Source organism: Protopterus annectens, chromosome 6.part0 (assembly GCF_019279795.1).
Source record: "Protopterus annectens isolate FY-2018-M chromosome 6.part0, PAN1.0, whole genome shotgun sequence".
Lineage (NCBI taxonomy): Eukaryota > Metazoa > Chordata > Ceratodontiformes > Protopteridae > Protopterus > Protopterus annectens.
This window is the reverse complement of record NC_056737.1, coordinates 1,709,929,142-1,709,948,426: the sequence shown is the minus strand read 5'-3', so window position 1 is coordinate 1,709,948,426 and position 19,285 is coordinate 1,709,929,142. Positions and strand designations below refer to the sequence as shown.

Sequence of the window (19,285 nt, the reverse complement as noted above, 5' to 3'; positions counted from 1 at the left end):
TATATATATATATATATATATATATATATATATACACACACACACTTGGTGGATAAATTTAATGAATAGGTATACAGTAGTCAGAAATACAGCATGTAAGCTATGGTGTACAAATACCTGTTTGCAGGAAAGTCTTTTGCATGATTAAGTGAGCTATGTAAATCTTTGTAAACAATGAAAAAAACATTTCCATTTCCACAGACTGAATACTCTCAAATACTTTGTGTTTCCACAATGAAAAAAATGAAGATTAAAGCAGCTAGCAGGTCATATCTGAGTAAGCAACAAATAGAAATGAAATAAAAAGAAGATAAGTGATGCCGCAAAGAAAGTAACTATGTCCAACCAAAAGGAAAATGATGATGGTGATATTCCTAATAACCTGATTAAAAGCTTCTACTTTGGAAATGCTGATATGGTTACTAAACCTTTAATTGGACATTTAAGATTTAATAAGCAAGGAAAAGTGACTGGTACAATTCTTCGATTTCTTATGCATCCAGTCATTGTCAGGTACAGCTAATACTGTTGCAAAACACTGATCAAGTTGACAGTTAAAGCAGTAAGCAAATGAGATGTCTAAAGCTTAAAAACTGCCTCACCACAGCAACTGTAGGTGGCCATCCCTAATTAAAATAACACAAATGTAGCACTTTCCCACCTCCATTACAACATTCAGTGTATATGAAGTAGGCTGTAATTGAGTCTCCACATAATGCTACAGTGCATGACAGCTGGGATAGGGGCCATAAACCATAACTGCAGTTCTGTAAAAAATTGAAAAAAAGTTTAGATATGTCTCTTAAAAAAATGATTTACTACTGCGTACCAACTCCATTCAAAACAGTGATATATGAGACATAAATAGTCACCTGATAAGCATTATGAATTAAAAGACTATAGCTGAGATCCCCATTCCTCTAGTGCAAATGATTTGTGCCTCTGAAATAATGACAGTTGTTATCTGTTGTTTGTTTTCTTTCTTTCTTCTTCTTTATTTTTTTTTAAATCTTGAAGTAAAGACAGCTGAGATTTGTGGTCAGCGATACATCACCTGTACAATCTTAGTGCAGACCTACTGCCCCACACATATCTATCACCAGTTTGTATAGACCAAGCACTGCCGTATATGTTTTAATGCAGATTCATTCCCACATCAACCAAAGACTGTATATCCAAAACCCCACATGTAGCTATTACCCATCAGTGCACACCCACTGCACCCCATATTCACCCATCTGCCATCTTTGCTCACCCTCAGCCCCACACCCATCCATCACTCACTGGAGACCTACTGTCTCACACTCACCCATCAGTCAATACTGCAGATCTATTTTCCCACACCTACCCATCACCTATCACTGCTCACTCTGTGCCACACACCCACCTTTCTCTACTGCAAACTCACCATTCTGCATGCACCCATCTTTAATCAATGCAAGACAACTGCTGCTCATGCACTAATTATACCTCACAGTGGACACACTCATCCACATTCATTCATTACTGTGGGCCACTACCTCATTCCCACTAGTCAAACACTATTGTGGACTCACTAGCCTGCACCTACCCATTTTCCATTAATGCATGCCTACCTATTATCTTTCATTGCAGACCTATTGCTCAGCACTAACCCACCACATACATCACACATCTACCCCATTAGTGTGCACCCACTTTCCAGCACCCACCTGTGCTCAATGTCTGCCCCACATCCATCTACCACAGGAGACCCACTAACTCAAACACATTAATCTGCCATCACTGCAAAACCACTTTCCCGTACTCACCCATTACTTATCACTTATCACTCAACCCATCACTGCAAACCCACAACTCTACACCCATCAACAGTTAGTGCAACTCTATTGCTGCACATCCACACATTACATATCATAGTAGACCTTCTGACCCCACTCTATCACTATGGCCCCATTGACTCACACTCACCTATCACATATTGCTGAATGTGGATCAACTGCCCCACACCTACCCATTGACCACTACTGAATGCCTTCCCAATGTCCATCATTGCACACCCACTGCCCCATTCCCAGTCACCACCTGTTATTGCAGACTACTGCTCAGCAGCCACCTATCACACGCATCACTATGGACCTACTGACCTACACTCACCAATCACACACCACTGTGGCCTACTTTCCTGCACCTACCTGTTGCCAGTTACTGCACTATGGTCCTATTGACCTGTGCTCACCAATCACATACCACTCACTGAATGTGCATCAACTGCCCCATGCCTACCCACTGACCACTTTTCCTATTATCCATCATTGCACACCTCACCTGTTATTGCAGATCTATGATTCAGTATCAACTCACCCCTCATACACTTCACTGTGGAACCCCTACCCCACACCTTCATCATTCCGTACACACTGTCCTACACTCATCTGTTACCCATTACTGTACACCCAATATCTCACAGCTATTCATCACTTATAATTGCAGACCCAGTGTTACACATCCATTCATCATACATTATTGTAGACTCACCACCTCGTACCCATACATCACATTTCACATTGCACCCAGCATCTACGCACTCTCTATTCCTGTTGAGCCAATACATCCCTCATCACTGTAGATCCACTGCCCCACACCCCTGCATCATCCATTACTGGAGACCCATTTCACATTTACTTCTATCACACATCTCTACAGAGTCACTGTTTTGCACATCCCCATGACATATAACTGTGGATTCACACCATCCTATCTCTCAACAGTAGAAATCCAGTGCCGCATATTCATTCATCACTGGAGGCCAACTGACATACAATCAGTCATCATTGTAATTCCACTGCCTTATCTACTAACATAACTGCAAACCTTGTACCCCATATCTAGTCATCACACTTTGCTGTCCACCAGCTGCATCAAACCCACTCATCCTTCATCAGTGCATGCCCACTGCCCCACATCCATTTGTCACCAGTCACTGCAACCATCTGTTCCTTACCAAGCCCATCATGTCAAACCCACTGCCATTCACCCACTCATCACCCAATACTACAGACCTGCTGCCTCATATTCATCCACCCATCCATCCATCACAAATCACCACACACAGCCTATCCCATATCTGCCCATCATCCCCCTACCTCACAACTTCCCGTTGTTAATCACTGCAGAATTTCTGCTCCACACTCAGTCCATCATTGCACACACACTCTGCTCCACATCCAGCCTATTCATCAATGTGCACCCTCTGCCCTATATCTACTCATCACTGTACACACATTGCCCCACACCCCTCCATCATTGCACATTTACTGTCCCATACCCACCCATCATCCATCACTGCAGCACACTGTTCCACACTCACTTCTCACCCATAACTGCATCCCATCCGTATCAAAACAACAAGTCATCCCTCACTACAGACCCACTGCTATGTGCCCACTCTTTGCATAGTGCAGTGTAGTCACTGTCCCACACCCACCTATCAATACAAACATACTACTCCACACTCGCTCATCAATGCAGGCCCACTACCATGCATCCACTCTTCTGTTATCATTGAGATTCAGTTACCCGCATCTCTTCATCACAGAGCACAGTGGATTCATGTCCACACTCACCCATTACATGGACTCATTGTCTCTCACTCATCCAGCAATGATTACTACAGACCCATTGCCGTTCACTGATCTTCCATTACTTTAGACCTGCTGAACCACAGCCCCATTACTCATACTTACCATTTAAAACTGTAAAGTTATATTATTCTTTGGGCCAGAGGTATAGCCTTACTTTTTGTGATCTGGTGTTATTTTGTATGGAATTGCCTAAAAGTGAAATCAAAGTATAACATTCCAGTGTAACATCTAAGGGTCCTTGTCTCACAAAGTATGCCATTGTTATTGGGAAATCCCATCCAAAAAGTGATTTTGCATAAAATGTAATAAAGCAAGAATACATCACAATATTTGTGCTAAGGATATGCATTCTGAAATTTTGGTTAGGGACTACTGCTGTCACTTATAAGTACATTTAATTTGACAAATATTGCCTTGTAGCTTTTTTGACTGAATAATGCATTTGAGGCACAAATGATTCTGAACATATCATTTATGAGACCAACCCTCCCCACCTACCCTCGAGTTATTCATTGCTTTTGGCACTTTGTCTTGAATGACAGTTTACACAGAAACTACAATATTACCATGTCAGCTGTGCACAGTGGCAGTCTTAGCCCTCATTTGGCAGTACCCAGAGATTAGTATGGTGCGGTCACAATGGCACTCATATCTCATTAGGCTGTACCCTGTGATATTTAGGGTGGGATCAGCCTGACAGTCTAACCTCCCATTAGACAGTACCTTGAGATAAGTATGGTGGGGTCACAGTGACAATCTTATATCTCAGCAGTACCTTAAGATAAGTATGGTGGAGTTACAGTGACAGTCTTATATCTCAGCAGTACCCTAAGATAAGTATGGTGAGGTCACAGTGAAACTGATATCTCAAAAGTACCCTAAGATAATTATGGTGAGGTTACGGTGACAGTCTTATATCTCATCAGTACCCTAAGATAAGTATGGTGGGGTTACTATGACAGCCTTATATCTCATCGGAACCCTAAGATAAGTATGGTGGGGTTACTATGACAGCCTTATATCTCATCAGTACCCTAAGATAAGTATGGTGGGGTTACAGTGACAGTCTATATCTCAGCAGTACCCTAAGATAAGTATGGCTGGGTCACAGTGACAGTCTTATATCTCAACAGTACCCTAAGATAAGTATGGTGGAGTTACAGTGACAGTCTTATATCTCAGCAGTACCCTAAGATAAGTATGGTGGGGTCACAGTGAAACTGATATCTCAAAAGTACCCTAAGATAATTATGGTGGGGTTACGGTGACAGTCTTATATATCATCAGTACCCTAAGATAAGTATGGTGGGGTTACTATGACAGCTTTATATCTCATCAGTACCCTAAGATAAGTATGGTGGGGTTACAGTGACAGTCTTATATCTCAGCAGTACCCTAAGATAATTATGGTGGGGTCACAGTGACAGTCTTATATCTCAGCAGTACCCTAAGATAAGTATGGTGGGGTCACAGTGACAGTCTTATATCTCCACAATACCCTAAGATAAGTATGGTGGGGTCACAGTGACACTCATATCTCAAAAGTACCCTAAGATAATTATGGTGGGGTTATAGTGACAGTCTTATATCTCATCAGTACCCTAAGATAAGTATGGTGGGGTTACTATGACGGCCTTATATCTCATCAGTACCCTAAAATAAGTATGGTGGAGTTACGGTGACAGTTTTATATCTCATAAGTACCCTAAGATAAGTATAGTTGGGTTATAGTGATAGTCTTATAACTCATTAGTACCCTAAGATAAGTATGGTGAGGTCACAGTGATAGTCTTAAGTCTCATTAGGAAGTACCCTGAGATAGGTATGATGGGGTCATGGTGACAATGTTATAACTCATTGGGCAGCGTCCTGAGAAAGGTTTTGTGAGATTTTTGTAGGAAACATTTTACTACTAATGATGTAACAGTTTGTTTTGTAAACACGCACTCACAATTTTAGCAGTTTACATTATTTTGATGCAAAACTTACAAAAGGCCAATTTCTCTTGGTAATTTTATGAATGTAACACATCTCATGTCAGAAAGGCATAAATATGTTCTTTCTACCACTATTGCAGATAAAATCTGATGGACTGATTATTTATGCTAGATATTATATCAAATACATGTCTATATTATTTTTACTACTTAATTGAAACTGGATTGTTTTATGCCAAGTGTAATACCAACTATATAATTTGTTTTTTGAACTCTGTAGTAGTTTAAAAACATACATCTATTATAAACACTTAGTAAGACACTTGGGGTGTATGATACAGTCGTGCAGATACCCTGTTCTGCCTTAGTGCTTACATATACCATAAATCAAAGCACAACTATACTGTAAACTTGTTGAACAAATTTCAAGCCCACGTCATTTTTATATTTCTAACCTTTTCTTTGCCCTTCCCCTGACCATGTTATATCATTTTCAGGGAAACAGGAGCGCTCCAAACACAGCACAAAAAGAGAAGCAACTATACTTGAGGACAGTGCTGAGGAGGATTTTCATCTCCCACGTATTCCACTGGGATCTTTTCCTGGAAAAGAACATTTTCTGGACCCAAACAACAAAGAGGTATGCCAGTTCTCTCTTTCTGATTTGTGCCTTTGAGATCTTTCTGAACATGCACCACTGTGACTACTAACACATCGTTTTGCTGATGTCATTGCTTTTATATGAAAAATGTATCTTGACTTGTATTTAAATTTTCGTATACTTAATGCAATTTTTTTGTCTAACTATGATTCAACTTGAATTATTTTTCATGACAACCTCTGTACTTGTGCATGAAAACTTGTCTTAAAGTACATATTTTCATTCATTCACTCATTTTCCTTTCTTAATTTTTATTAAATTTGAGAGTTAAATAATATATATTAAAATAAATTTCATATACAATAAGAATAATTAATTTTAAAATATATAGGCATGAATGAAGCTATAAATGAGAATATAAATTCTTTAAAAAACTGTTTACTTTCATTATCACTGTTATAAATCCACTTTTTCCCATTTCCACATAGGGTTTAGGTGTTATGTCAACATTTTTCTTCATTCATGGGCACTCTGCTGCCTTCTATAACAGTCTTGCCTGATTGTTTTGTTGCAGGTCTTCTGTCAACAATCCATTTGTCTCTTGGCTGGACATCCTCATCTCATCTTGCCTTCTGGTTTCCACCAAATCACCTTTGCCAAACTATCTTCTGCTTTCCTGAACATGTGAATAATCCACAGTAATGTGTTCTTGACCTTCTCTGCAACTGAAGCTACTTCGGTTTCTGCTCCAATGTCCTAATTTCTTTGTCTGCCCCACAGTGTGCATACTACCACCCATTTCAGACACTTACACATCTACTGCCTCAAGCTTCCTTAGATGCTTTGCCTTTCCTGCACAGATTTCTGTACAATACAGTAGAACTAGTCACACCACTGTTTTGTACACCTTACTTTGCAGCTATTGCAGTAAACATGGGGTATAGTAGTACTGCCCACTGTGGTCATCACCATACCCATGGTCACGATTTTTTGCTTTGACTGTGGATATACCCTACTGGGCAGGTACATCAAAGTCATGAAGTACTACTTCACTGCTGCCACCTACTGATTGTCAGCTTACAGTGGCACAACAGGGCTGTGCTCACAGACACATCCTCTGTGTGGTCTTTAGCATCTCATATTCAGGCAGTCACATTCCCACAGTTCTGCATCATCTCTGTCAGTAGATGTTGATGGGAGTGCTATTCCAGGAAGGGGTCACCCCCATGGCCAAGGCCATCCACTGGCATAAGACCCATCTGTGGACCTGTGGGCCTGTCACATCAAAGTGCACACAGTTCTCTACCATCTGCTGAAGCTGCATTCCCCTGCACCACCACTATGCAACCACCCACAAAATCTTTACACACATCCTCCTCAGAAAACACCACCCTCTTCTCTGAACAGTGTATCATGTTCCCCAATCTCCTAGCCATGTACCCCAGTAACTCTTTCAAATTGCCTAGTCAGTCCCTCTTCAAAATATGCAGCCATTGCTGATCTGTGTTACTCTGACCCTCCTCATCTATGCAAATGAGGGCAAGTGTACTCTACCCACTCATCTGTGCCATATAGGTTAGGTATTGTCTAATGCACAGCTTGATTAGTCAATGCACTATGCAGTATAATCTGCATATACTACTGCAAACATCAGTTTTAATGTATGTGGTTTTTATACTGACCCATAGTTGTGGACCAGATGCTGCTTTTTTGTTAGTGGCACAGCATACTGCACCTACCTCAACCTTGTATTTAATTCCTTGACAGTTGATGCCTCCAACAATGTTTACTCTAATAGTTCTAAAAAAATAACCACCAGGTACTGATCTATGGTACTGTATACCTTGGATGTAAAAAAGTTAATTAAGGTAAATTCAGTCTTCTGCTTAAAATTGTATCTTGTAATTGTATCTTGTACCATGTCTAAAGCTTATCCAAAGCTTTCAACATGGTTAACCACCTTAAACTTCTTCACTCACTCTCTACCTTAAACCTCAGCAGCTCCTCTATTTCATGGTTCAAAAGCTATCTATCAGGCAGTCAGCAGGCAGTACAATGGCAGAACCAAATATCCTCCCTGCTGCCTGTTTCCCTAGGGGTTCCCCAAGACTTCATCTTAGGACCACTATTCACTCTTTTCACCAATCAACTCCCATCTGCCACACCTAAAGCCTCTATAGTCCAATATGATGATGACACCACTATAATTTGTGCAGCCCCTACACTCAATCACCTCCTCTCCCAAACACAAGAGTCCTTCACACTAGCCAGAACTTAGTTCATCAAATGCAAACTAATTCTTAACACATCTAAAACAAAATTACTCCTCTTCAGCTCTCACAGATCCTTTCCCCTTGCAGACAACTTCTCTATCACCTCCAAAAACAAAACCATTATCATCCCATCCATCCACACCAAACTGCTAGGAACTGAAATAGTTAACCACCTTAGATTTGTTATTCACATCACCCAAACCATAAAGAAAGTTCACAAAAAACTTGGACTGTTCTATCGTAACAAACACTATCTCTCAAAACAATCTAAAATAACTATACCTAGGACACATCTGCTATCTACTTTGCTTTATGCTTCCCCTGTGCTTACTAACCTTCATAAAACTGAACTGAACAAATTAGAATCCTTCTATAATAAGATAGCTATTTTTGCTACAGAATCATCCTACAGAACTCATCACTGTGAGTCTCTCAACAAGCTTAACTGGTTAGAACTCACACTATTACTTAAAACAAATCAACTCTCACTAGTACACAAAATATTAAAGCACTCAGACAAAAATCCCAGCTCTTCAAGATCTTATACATCCTCATACCACAACAAGACCCTTGAGATCTAGCTCCCTAAATCACCTAGAGGTCACCATATTTAACAATGAGGCAGGCAAATCTGTCTACAGCACTCTATCTCTAAACTCTGGAGCTCCCTACCTACCCACCTAACATCCAACAATTCTACCACTCAGTTTAAGAAACTCCTTAAAATTCACTTCATGAATAACAGGCTATACTCCTGTCTTACCCCTGAATAAAACCGAGATTGTAACTAACTACCATATTACTCTATAACAAGTGCTTTTTTCCCATCCTATCTTCAGTCCAATTGTGACTAAATGTTACTTAATCCTTTACTCTCTAACTTTGATAGCAGTACAATAAGTCTAATAACCAATGTATGGATTCAATGTACAACCTGTCTTGTCTGGAATATATTAGCCAATGTCCTACTCTATGCTGGTCAGATTTACTTTGAGCGAGTGCAATTTTCTGTCATTTAAGAACAATGTTAATTTGCCTGAAAAAATGTTGATTCTAAATCATTGAAGATGATGGTATGTATGTGTGTACTTGGAGCTTTTCTCCCTGGCCTCCGCTGAAAATGGACCTGTGTCCAGCTGGACTCTCCCGGTTAACAAATGTAAAATAAATAAATAAAAAATAAAGTATCTAGTTTGAAATGTTTGTCCAGATTTGAAACTCTAACTCTGTTTATGCAAAAATTCTGACATTTTACCACAAGAATTTCAGACATTCAAGAAGCAGACCGTATAAAGGGTCAACAACTTCCACAGAATGGACTACCACTTTTAAACATTGTTCAGTGCTCAATGCACCAGTGTTAATACCTAAAGTAAATTAAGTGAACCCCCTTTGTGTACCCCTGTTCTACAGCCAATCTCCTTCTTTCATCACATATGTAACTGTGGCATGAAAGGGCACTCACTACGCCACTGTCAATGTGCTACTCATTTTCTTGTTTTTTGATGAAGAAAATTATCCATCATTGTTTTCCTGAATTACAGAAATGCAACACAAATTTAATGTGCAAAATCACTTTCCAAGCAAGATGTAATTATTTCCACTGCTTTGTCATGTAGAAGCATCTGCAGTTAACTCCTACTGACACTTCTAGATGTCAAATATTGTTTGTTCATATTTGCATCAATAATTCCAAAACCATGCTAAGTACAAGGTTTTAAAAGATTTCATCTTAAAGCTTACACAATGCAAAACTCCAACAGCATTAACATTTGATCTCTCTCTAGTGCAGGTAATGAGATATTAACTGTTGATTTTATGACATTAGTTTATATCAATATAGTTTTCACATTTTTCTAAATATCACAACAACCAAGTAACACAGACAGAACTCCATAGCCTCATATGAAAGCTCCCAACTAGATTAATAAAATGCTGCTGATAGTACATGTGTAACTTGAGTGGTTGTTGAGATATTTTAAGTTGTTTACAAAATATTGCAAACATAATAGCTACTCCCCGGGATTCAATAAAGCTTACACAGAGTGTAAGAATAGTGCAGCCACTCCTGCACGGAATATGGCCACCGAGCGAGCCAGTAAATAAGCCTGGGGACGTACACAAGCCTGGTAGCACTATTCCTGCATGGACACCACTGAATAATGATAATTAACCTCATTTGCTGGTGAAAACTATGCAAATGAGGTGAATTAGCGATTCAGTAAGCAGGCAGGCATCCGTGCAGGAATAATGTTACCTGCAGAAATGTATTCGGCTACTAGCCGAATACATTTCTGCAAAAATCAAAACGGAGGCATGACAGTTCAAATAAAAGCATGTATTATAATCTTTAGGCATGCCAATGGTGAAATAAATGGCCATTGGCATGGAAAAGTGTTGCAAAATTAAAAAATAAAGGTTTTGTTTTTTTTTGCCGATCTTGGCCGTTTAATAGGGCAGCGGCATGCAAACGGGATTATGCAGAAAATATAAAAAATAAATAAATAAATAAATGGTGAAAGGGCAATTTTAAGTGAAATCTACATTTTTCCATTATAGTCTATGGCATGCAGAATCAAAACAATACCAGGGAACAGTGGTTGCTAAGGGGAAAGGCTCTGAGGTAGTATAGTAACTAGGGATTAAGGCAGTGGGGTATGCTAATGAGGGAAATTTACTGAATCACAAAAAGAATCTAAGTGCCAAACTGTACCTAACTGTGTAGGTGCTATAAGGCAGTGGTGTAAGCAGGAGGAGCAGCAGACATGAAAAGGGGATGTGTCATGCTTGGTGTAAGCACTTTAGAAATCCACAGTTCCCAGATAAGCTTAGCTAAGCAAGGTGGGTGTGTCTAAGACTGTATTGACTTATTCCATGAAATGAACAGCGTGTTCACGTCCAGAGAGAGCCATTTCTCAGTTTTTTTACATTAGCTAAATGGGTTTGCGCAGTAGGCACAGGGTCTAAAAAAAAAAAAAGTTCCTACAATCTCAACTCCAAATCATACGCTCCATCCTGTACCAGCCTGATTTCTACCCAAGTCTATCTTCTCTCACTAGTCCCCTACCAGACTTCACTGAAGCTCAACCCAAGACCTAGTAAAAATCCATAAACCAAATCCAACCAGGGTGTAACTTATATAGCTACCATCCCTCTATTGCATGGAACAAACTCCCACTAGAAATAAGGTCCCTGACTCACCCCAAACAGTTTAAGCTAGCAACCAAAGACCACTTTAAAAAACACTGGTTCTGCCATTGTACTCACTCTCCCTGATTATTGCCTGCCTTTTATAGTACAGTCAAACTAACTTACTAAAACTTACCATTAACTACCTTATCCTATGCTTCCTGTGCAACCTCCAAAGCTCCTTCTATACTCTACTCCCTGAAATGCTTATGCAACCTTTTAAGTTTCTGCTACTCTGCATACAAAACCATATATTTACTCATCTCTCTTTTTAAACTAAAACATACAACTTATTCTACTTTTTGAACATTCTCCTTTTTGTTTATAGTGGTATTTTATCTGTCAACAATATACATGTATGTAGCTTACGTATTTTAGCTACCAAAATTCTCTATTGCTATTTTTATTGAAATGTATCTGTATTGCTATTTTTATTGCATTGTATATCTTTAGAACTTTTCTTCACGGGCCTCCGCTGAAAAAGGGCAATATCTCAGGCGGACACTCCCGGTCAAAAAACGTAAAATAAAATAAATAAATAAATAAATACCAGGACTGTTTACATTTGGGCACCAGATTTGTGCAGCATGCCTCAGGTCTTAAAAGCGTCGGAAATTGGAACGGAAAAAAGAAAAAAAAAAGGAAAATAGCAGAATAAAAGCAATCAAGTACAAATTACATAGCTAGCAGGTGGAATGCATCATAGTCAGCCAATCATACAGGCAGCATCTGCAGCACAACAGTATAAACTATGCAAACACCTTACAGTCTGTTTTTTCCCACAAACTCTGCACCATTGGTGTACACATGTAGGGGAATGCTAACCGAAAACATGTTAGAGGCTGCCATTGCTTTAATCCATCAGTATATGCTAGAGGCTGAGGGCAGTGAGGAGGATAATGCTGACAACCGACAAAGACCGAGGAGGAGGAAAAAAAGTGTTCAGACCCAGGGTAACTTACCAGGGGCTACATGATCTGGAGATAGTAGAGCGCTATAGGGTGGGCAGAGACATACTGCAGAAAATCATTGAGCTGTACCGGCCTCAACTCAGACCCAAAGCCAACAGACGGGAACTCATCCCAGTGGATACCAAGGTATGTGTAGCATTAAGAATACTAGCTACATGTACTTTCCACAGACCTACTCGGGACATCATGGGGTCTCACAGGCATCTGCATCCAGGGTACTCCACCAGTTCATGGATACCATGCTACCACATGCTGGTGAGCACATTTACTTCCCCAACACCCATGAGGAGAGGACCAGCAGCAATATGCATCTCTTCCACTGTAAAGCAGAATACCTGGAGGTACTGGGTGCAATAGACTGCACACACATCCACATCAAAGCACCACCCGGTGAATAGGGTAGGATCTACATAAACTCCTCCATCAACTGCCAGGTCGTGTGCAATGCCCAGGGCATTATCATGAATGTGTGTGCTGACATCCATGGAAGCTATCACAACTCCCACATCTGGAATTCATCACAGCTGTACCAGGCATTTGCCAGTGGGGGCATCCCGTATTGCCATCTGGTGGGGGATGCTGGCTATGCACTGGAGCCGTGGATGATGACACCCATCAGAAATGCACACACACCCACACAAGAATGCCATAATGAGGCACATGCACAAACCAGGATCATAATAGAGCATGTGTTTGGGATGCTCAAGTCATGGTTCCACTGCCTTGATATATCTGGTGGAGCCTTGCAGTACTCTCCAGCCACATGTGCACACATGTTCATAGTATGTGCCATGCTACACAATATGATCCTGTGGAAACAGCTGCAACAGGAACAGCATGGAAAGGGCTATGCAGCCCCCCACCATTGCCAAGGTCCCCACAGGCACAGAGGGACTCAGAAGAGGAAGCCCCTGAGCCTGCTCCTGTAGGCAGACAGAGGCATGCCCAGTATGCCCAGGCCTTGGAAAAGAGACAACGCATAGCACACACACTGACACTGCAGAGATCCAGGGACTGACACCTCTCTCTAACTCACACACATAGTAAAATGGATGACACGCACATCACATTACCTGTAACTTACCATGGATAGGCAGTGTACTGTGTGCATCCAACATAGGCAGCCCTCAAGCACTGTCCTCACAACTGCTGCAGGCACAAGGCAAGTCAGTCTTCTTAACAATAAATGAATAGATTGCTATGTTTTAGTAGCATATCTATGAAAATTATGCATGCATGCAAGGGAATGGGGTGGCCTACTGGGAGGGCAGCAGACAACTGACAGTCATGTGGGACGCCAGGAAATCTCTACACAATACTGGCTGCCCCATACTATGCAGTATCATTTTTAAGGTGACAAATCCCACTGCAGTATATGTGGGGGGCCAACTAAGGGGGGTCATAGGTCACATGCATGGATGTCATTGTGGGGATCCCATACTCACTCTCAGACTCACACAGCAAGTCAGCCATAGAAAAACATAAAAGAATGTCTGGCAATGGCACACAAATGGCGACAATGATGGAATACCCACCTACAGACTTACACAGTGATATCACAGCAGGCCATGCAGTTGCATTAAAACTCTCTGAAGGGTAAGACGTCTGAAACTCAATTGTATGGCATTACAATCTAACCTGTGTTCTCTAGTGATATGCCTCTATTCTCCAAGACAGGGCACAATACTGTGCTAAATGGAACCAAAATGTAAAGCCAATATCAGCACAGTCTGTGCAAATGTGTACTGTTGACAGGTGTGCCCTCCACACCCATATTCCCATAGAAATGCAGTAACATGTAAGTTTGTAGGGTAATAGCAGCAGAGCACACATTGTCAGGGCTGTCCCAATCAACATGCTAACTTGTTGCATGTCCACAATACACAGGGGTCAATGAGCTGTGCATATGTGTTGGGAATACTTGCCAGGATCTGGCCAGCAACTTATCATGGCTGTTGTGTCCTACTGGCCTAGGTACAGTACTGTGGTAGACAGGGCCATGTTCCATGAAATGCAGTGCCAACTATATTGCATGTCATCTACATATATGGTGAGAGTTGTACACACTGTCCAGTTGCCAATATCCATCACTGCCGGGAAGCTGGATAGGTCACATACAGGGGGCCACACATATGAACAGTACACAGGTTGGAGTAACCTACATAGTGCCTACCATACCTCAAAACTGTACAGACCTGTTGCAGAATGTACACAGGTTTGCATCATATCTGTGGTGTCTTTATTCTGAAATAGTGATTGCCTGGCAAATCACTGGCAAACCACAAAGTCTAAAGTCAGAAAATATTGATGGAGTGTAGTGTCTCAGACTTCATACCCTGTAGAAAAATGCATGTTAATGCTAAATCTGTTATTGTATGACCCTTCCAGGTTTGTAAGGCCAATAGTTACAGTGGTCTGTATATTTAGGCCTTTGTCACCCAGTTACTCATGGCTTTGTCCAGATGTCTGGCTCACATATCTAGAGAGGTATGGTGCCTAGCAGCACAGCAGGGTGTTCTGTCACTTACTGTTGTCACCCCAGGGGGTCCACTGCCTAACACACTGGGAGCATATGAGTGACAGAACACACTGGCTTGCTACAGATGGCCTGCAGCAGTCTCACATAGCCTACATGCCTCTGGCAAAGGCCCATGCGTCACACATAGTGCCTTTGAAGGGAATGTCATGGGGTCCATACTACCAACATGACAGTCAACAAAATGCAAATGTAAGACCATGCTGCTAAATGCTAGTAGTATACCTATCAACCTCGTAGAGAAAGAAATCTTTACAAAGTTATACATAATGGTGGTATAAAGGCCCAACTATAGGGACATATTTTAAATATTGCTCTCATAATGTTAGACAGTTGATAGAATAACAGAGGGGATGTGTAGTAGCATGGATGTCATGAAGGGTATGAAGACTGAAACTACAATGTTCTTTCAGTATTCCCTGACTGCAACCCTGAGTGATTTGCAATAAATGTGCTAGGAAACCACAATGTTAAGGGAAACCGACCAAATATATGAGGCATGCATCTGGAGGATCCATGAGAATTTGTTCGGTTGACAGGTATGGCCACACCAGGATATGATCTGTCAGGCAAAAAGCAAACCACACAACCAGGACATCCCCAGCCAACATATCACCAAGGTGCTGGACCTTTTACACACCTTCAACAGTCAATTGGCTGTAGCCACACCTCCCAACTGGCTGGATTGTGCAAGAATGTCTAGCCTTTACCTCATAATATAGGTCTGTGCATGATCCATCTTGTATTTCTCTGGTAAATAATTGTGATGATCCAATTATATCTGTCTTTAGGTAATGACACAATACAGTGCAGTGCCAAACATTGCATATGTCAGAAAATGTCTGCTAAAACAAACCCTGTCACTCAATCAACTTATACATTAATAAGAGCAATAGTTACAGTACCCCCTGTGTTTGGCCCATTGTTTCCCCATATTGGCAGCCTATCTCCAGATATCTTGCACAAACAGGTTGCAAGGTATGGCTGTAGCACACAACACCCCTGACTGGAGTACAACTATCCCTGGAATGGATTCCCACACTTACTATAGAAGGTAACACTTAGAGAAGTGAAGCCCATGTCTGAAGTCACATCGGACTATATATCTCTGTATTGTGCAAATGTCTTTGCATACACAAAGCTATGTAAACCTGTCTCCACACACACATATCAGACAGGATCACCCACAGCCAGCTGTAGGTGGCACATATGTGGTATATCTGCATCTGTTGTGTGTGATATACACACACACACACACACACATATATGTATGTATGTATATATATATATATATATATATATATATATATATATATATATATGGGCAACATATTACAATATGTCAAGCATACACACACATAGACAATGGGAAGAGAGGGACAGACAGTGATACAGTGCGACACACAGGGAGACACACACAGACAGTGAATCATACACCTGGATACCCTGAATGGCATACAGTGATGTCCTGCTGCAGACAGTTGCATAACAGTTGTAAACACTAGCATGTGAAAGCATGAAGATGAGATTCATTGTCTGATGGTAATGAAGTGGGGATTGGAATATCACACAACCTACTTTTGTGTGTGTATGTGTGTGTGTGTGTGTGTGTGTGTGTGTGTGTGTGTGTGTGTGTGTGTGTGTAGGTCTAAGTATTATGATGCCTCATCCACCCAGTACACTTCCCATTGCCCTACTTTACAACATCTGCCAGTGTCATTCACCTTAGAAGTACCTTTGGACTGGCTTCAGTCCTGTAAGCACTATAGTGCGTGTAATAACTGCTTAACACTATCATACAAATAACTAGATAGGTAGGGGTTCTAATTACAGTCCCGGCATATGTAACAGTGGTTGTGTGTGGGGTAGTGGGGGGAGGGTGTAGGAATAAGTGTTTTAGTCCATTTCCACCTAGAACACCTCCCATTGCCCTACTTCACAAGATCTGCTGATGTAATTCACTGTAGACGTACTGTTGGACTGGCCTCTTCCCTATAAGCTTGGTAGTGTATGCAATAATTGCATAACACTGTAGTACAAATAACTATTTATGTAGGAGTTCTAATCTCAGTCATGGCAAATGTAAAAGTGTGCGTGTGTTTGTGTGTGTGTGTGTGTGTGTGTGTGTGTGTGTGTGTGTGTGTGTGTGTGTGTGTGTGTGTTTGTAGGTTAAAGGTTTTGAGTCCATTCACACTCAGTACACTTCCCATTGTCTGACTTTATCAGTTCCACTGATGTCAGTCTCTTTAGAAGTACCTTTGGGCAACCGTTAACCATATAAGCTCTGTGGCACATGTGATAACTGCATAACACTGTAGTACAAATAATTAGTTAGGTAGAGGTTCTAGTCTCAGTCATGGCAAATGTAAAAGCTTGTGTGTTTGTGTGTGTCTTAGGTTAAACATTTTGAGCCCATTCACTCCCCGTACACTTCCCATTGCCTTACTTAAGAAGTCCTACTGATGTCAGTCACCTTAGAAGTACCTTTGGGCAGCCCTCAGCCCTATAAGCTCTGTGGTGCATGCGATAACTATGTAACACTGTAGTACAAATAACTAGTTAGGTAGGGGTTTTAATCTCAGACCTGGCAAATGTAAAAGTGTGTGTGTTTGTAGGTTAAAGAGTTTGAGCCCATTCACACCCAGTATACTTCCCATTGACCTACTTTAGCAGTCCTGCTGATGTCAGTCACCTTAGAAGTACCTTTGGGCAGCCCTTAGCCTCATAAGCTCTGTGGTGTGCTTGATAACTGTGTAACACTATAATGCAAGTAACTAGTTAGATAGGGGATCTAATCTGAGTCCTGGCAAATGTAAAAGTGTGTGTGTGTTTGTAGGTTAAAGATTTTGAGCCAATTCACACCCAGTACACTTCCCATTACCCTACTTTAGCGGTCCTGCTGATGTCAGTCACCTTAGAAGTACCTTTCGGCAGCCCTCAGCCCCATAAGCTCTGTGGCACTTGTGATAATTGCATAACACTATAATGCAAATAACTAGTTAGCTAGGGGTTCCAATCTCAGTCCTGGCAAATGTAAAAGTGTGTGTGTGTGTGTGTGTGTGTGTGTGTGTGTGTGTGTGTGTGTGTGTGTGTGTGTGTGTGTGTGTATCTATGTTAAAGATTTTGAGCCCATTCACACCCAGTACACTTTCCATTGCTCTATTTTAGCAGTCCTGCTGATGTCAGTCACCTTAGAAGCACCTTTGGGCATCCCTAAGCTCTGTGGCACATGCAATAATTGCATAACACTATAGTACAAATAACTAGTTAGGTAGGGGCTCTAATCTCAGTTCTGGCAAATGTGTGTGTATATATGTGTAGGTTAAAGTATTTTGTGGCCTGTCTCACCCGGTACATCATCCATTGCCATACTTTACAAAGGACAGTGATGTTCCTCACCTTAGAAGTACCTTGGGACAACCTTCACCCTATAAGCTCCATGGCACATGCGATAAATGCATAACACTGTAGTAGCGGTAACTAGATGGGTAGAGGTTCTAATCTCAGTCCTGAAAGTGTGTGTGTGTGTGTGTGTGTGTGTGTGTGTGTGTGTGTGTGTGTGTGTGTGTGTGTGTGTGTGTGTGTGTGTGTGTGTGTGGGTGCGTACAATAAATGCATTACACATAGTAGAGGTAACTAGATAGGTAGGGGTTCTAATCTCAGTCCTGACAAGTGTGTGTGTTTGTGTGTGTGTGTGTGTGTGTGTGTGTGTGTGTGTGTGTGTGTGTGAACCATATTCATGGGGGGGCGGGTTTTGCAATTTTTCACTATTGCCCACAAAGTGTACCAGTGTCCACTTTGCAAGACCCACTGTTGTCATCCACTGTTGAGGTAGCTATAGACACTCTGCAGCCCTATAAGCTCTCTGCCACATGCAATAATTATGCAACAGCATGGAATAAATAACAAGATAGGCTGCCCTTCTACTCCATGGATACTATTCCCTACTCAGGAATCAGACAAACACACTCAGGCAGGCATCAACCCTTATATCACTAGGTGGCTTGCAAATTGGCTCACAGATAGAACCCACCATGTGAAAGCAGTGGACTCCATGTCAGACTGTTGACCAGGCAAAGCGGGGTCCCACAGGGTTTGTCCTGTGTCCCCTCATGTTCAGGATCCACAACTCTAAAGTCCAGCCCAACAAAAGGG

General features: G+C 41.3%; 1 protein-coding gene across 4 annotated transcripts in view; it reads left to right on the top strand.

Annotated features, from left to right (window-relative positions):
* Positions 1-19,285, top strand: part of KIAA2012 (KIAA2012 ortholog) — a 971,910-nt gene that overhangs the window by 405,647 nt on the left and 546,978 nt on the right. For all 4 annotated transcript variants that reach the window (XM_044075102.1, XM_044075103.1, XM_044075104.1 and 1 more), the window contains exon 7: positions 6,058-6,200. In XM_044075102.1, coding sequence (XP_043931037.1) covers positions 6,058-6,200 — 143 coding nt within the window. The remainder of the gene's footprint in view (positions 1-6,057; positions 6,201-19,285) is intronic.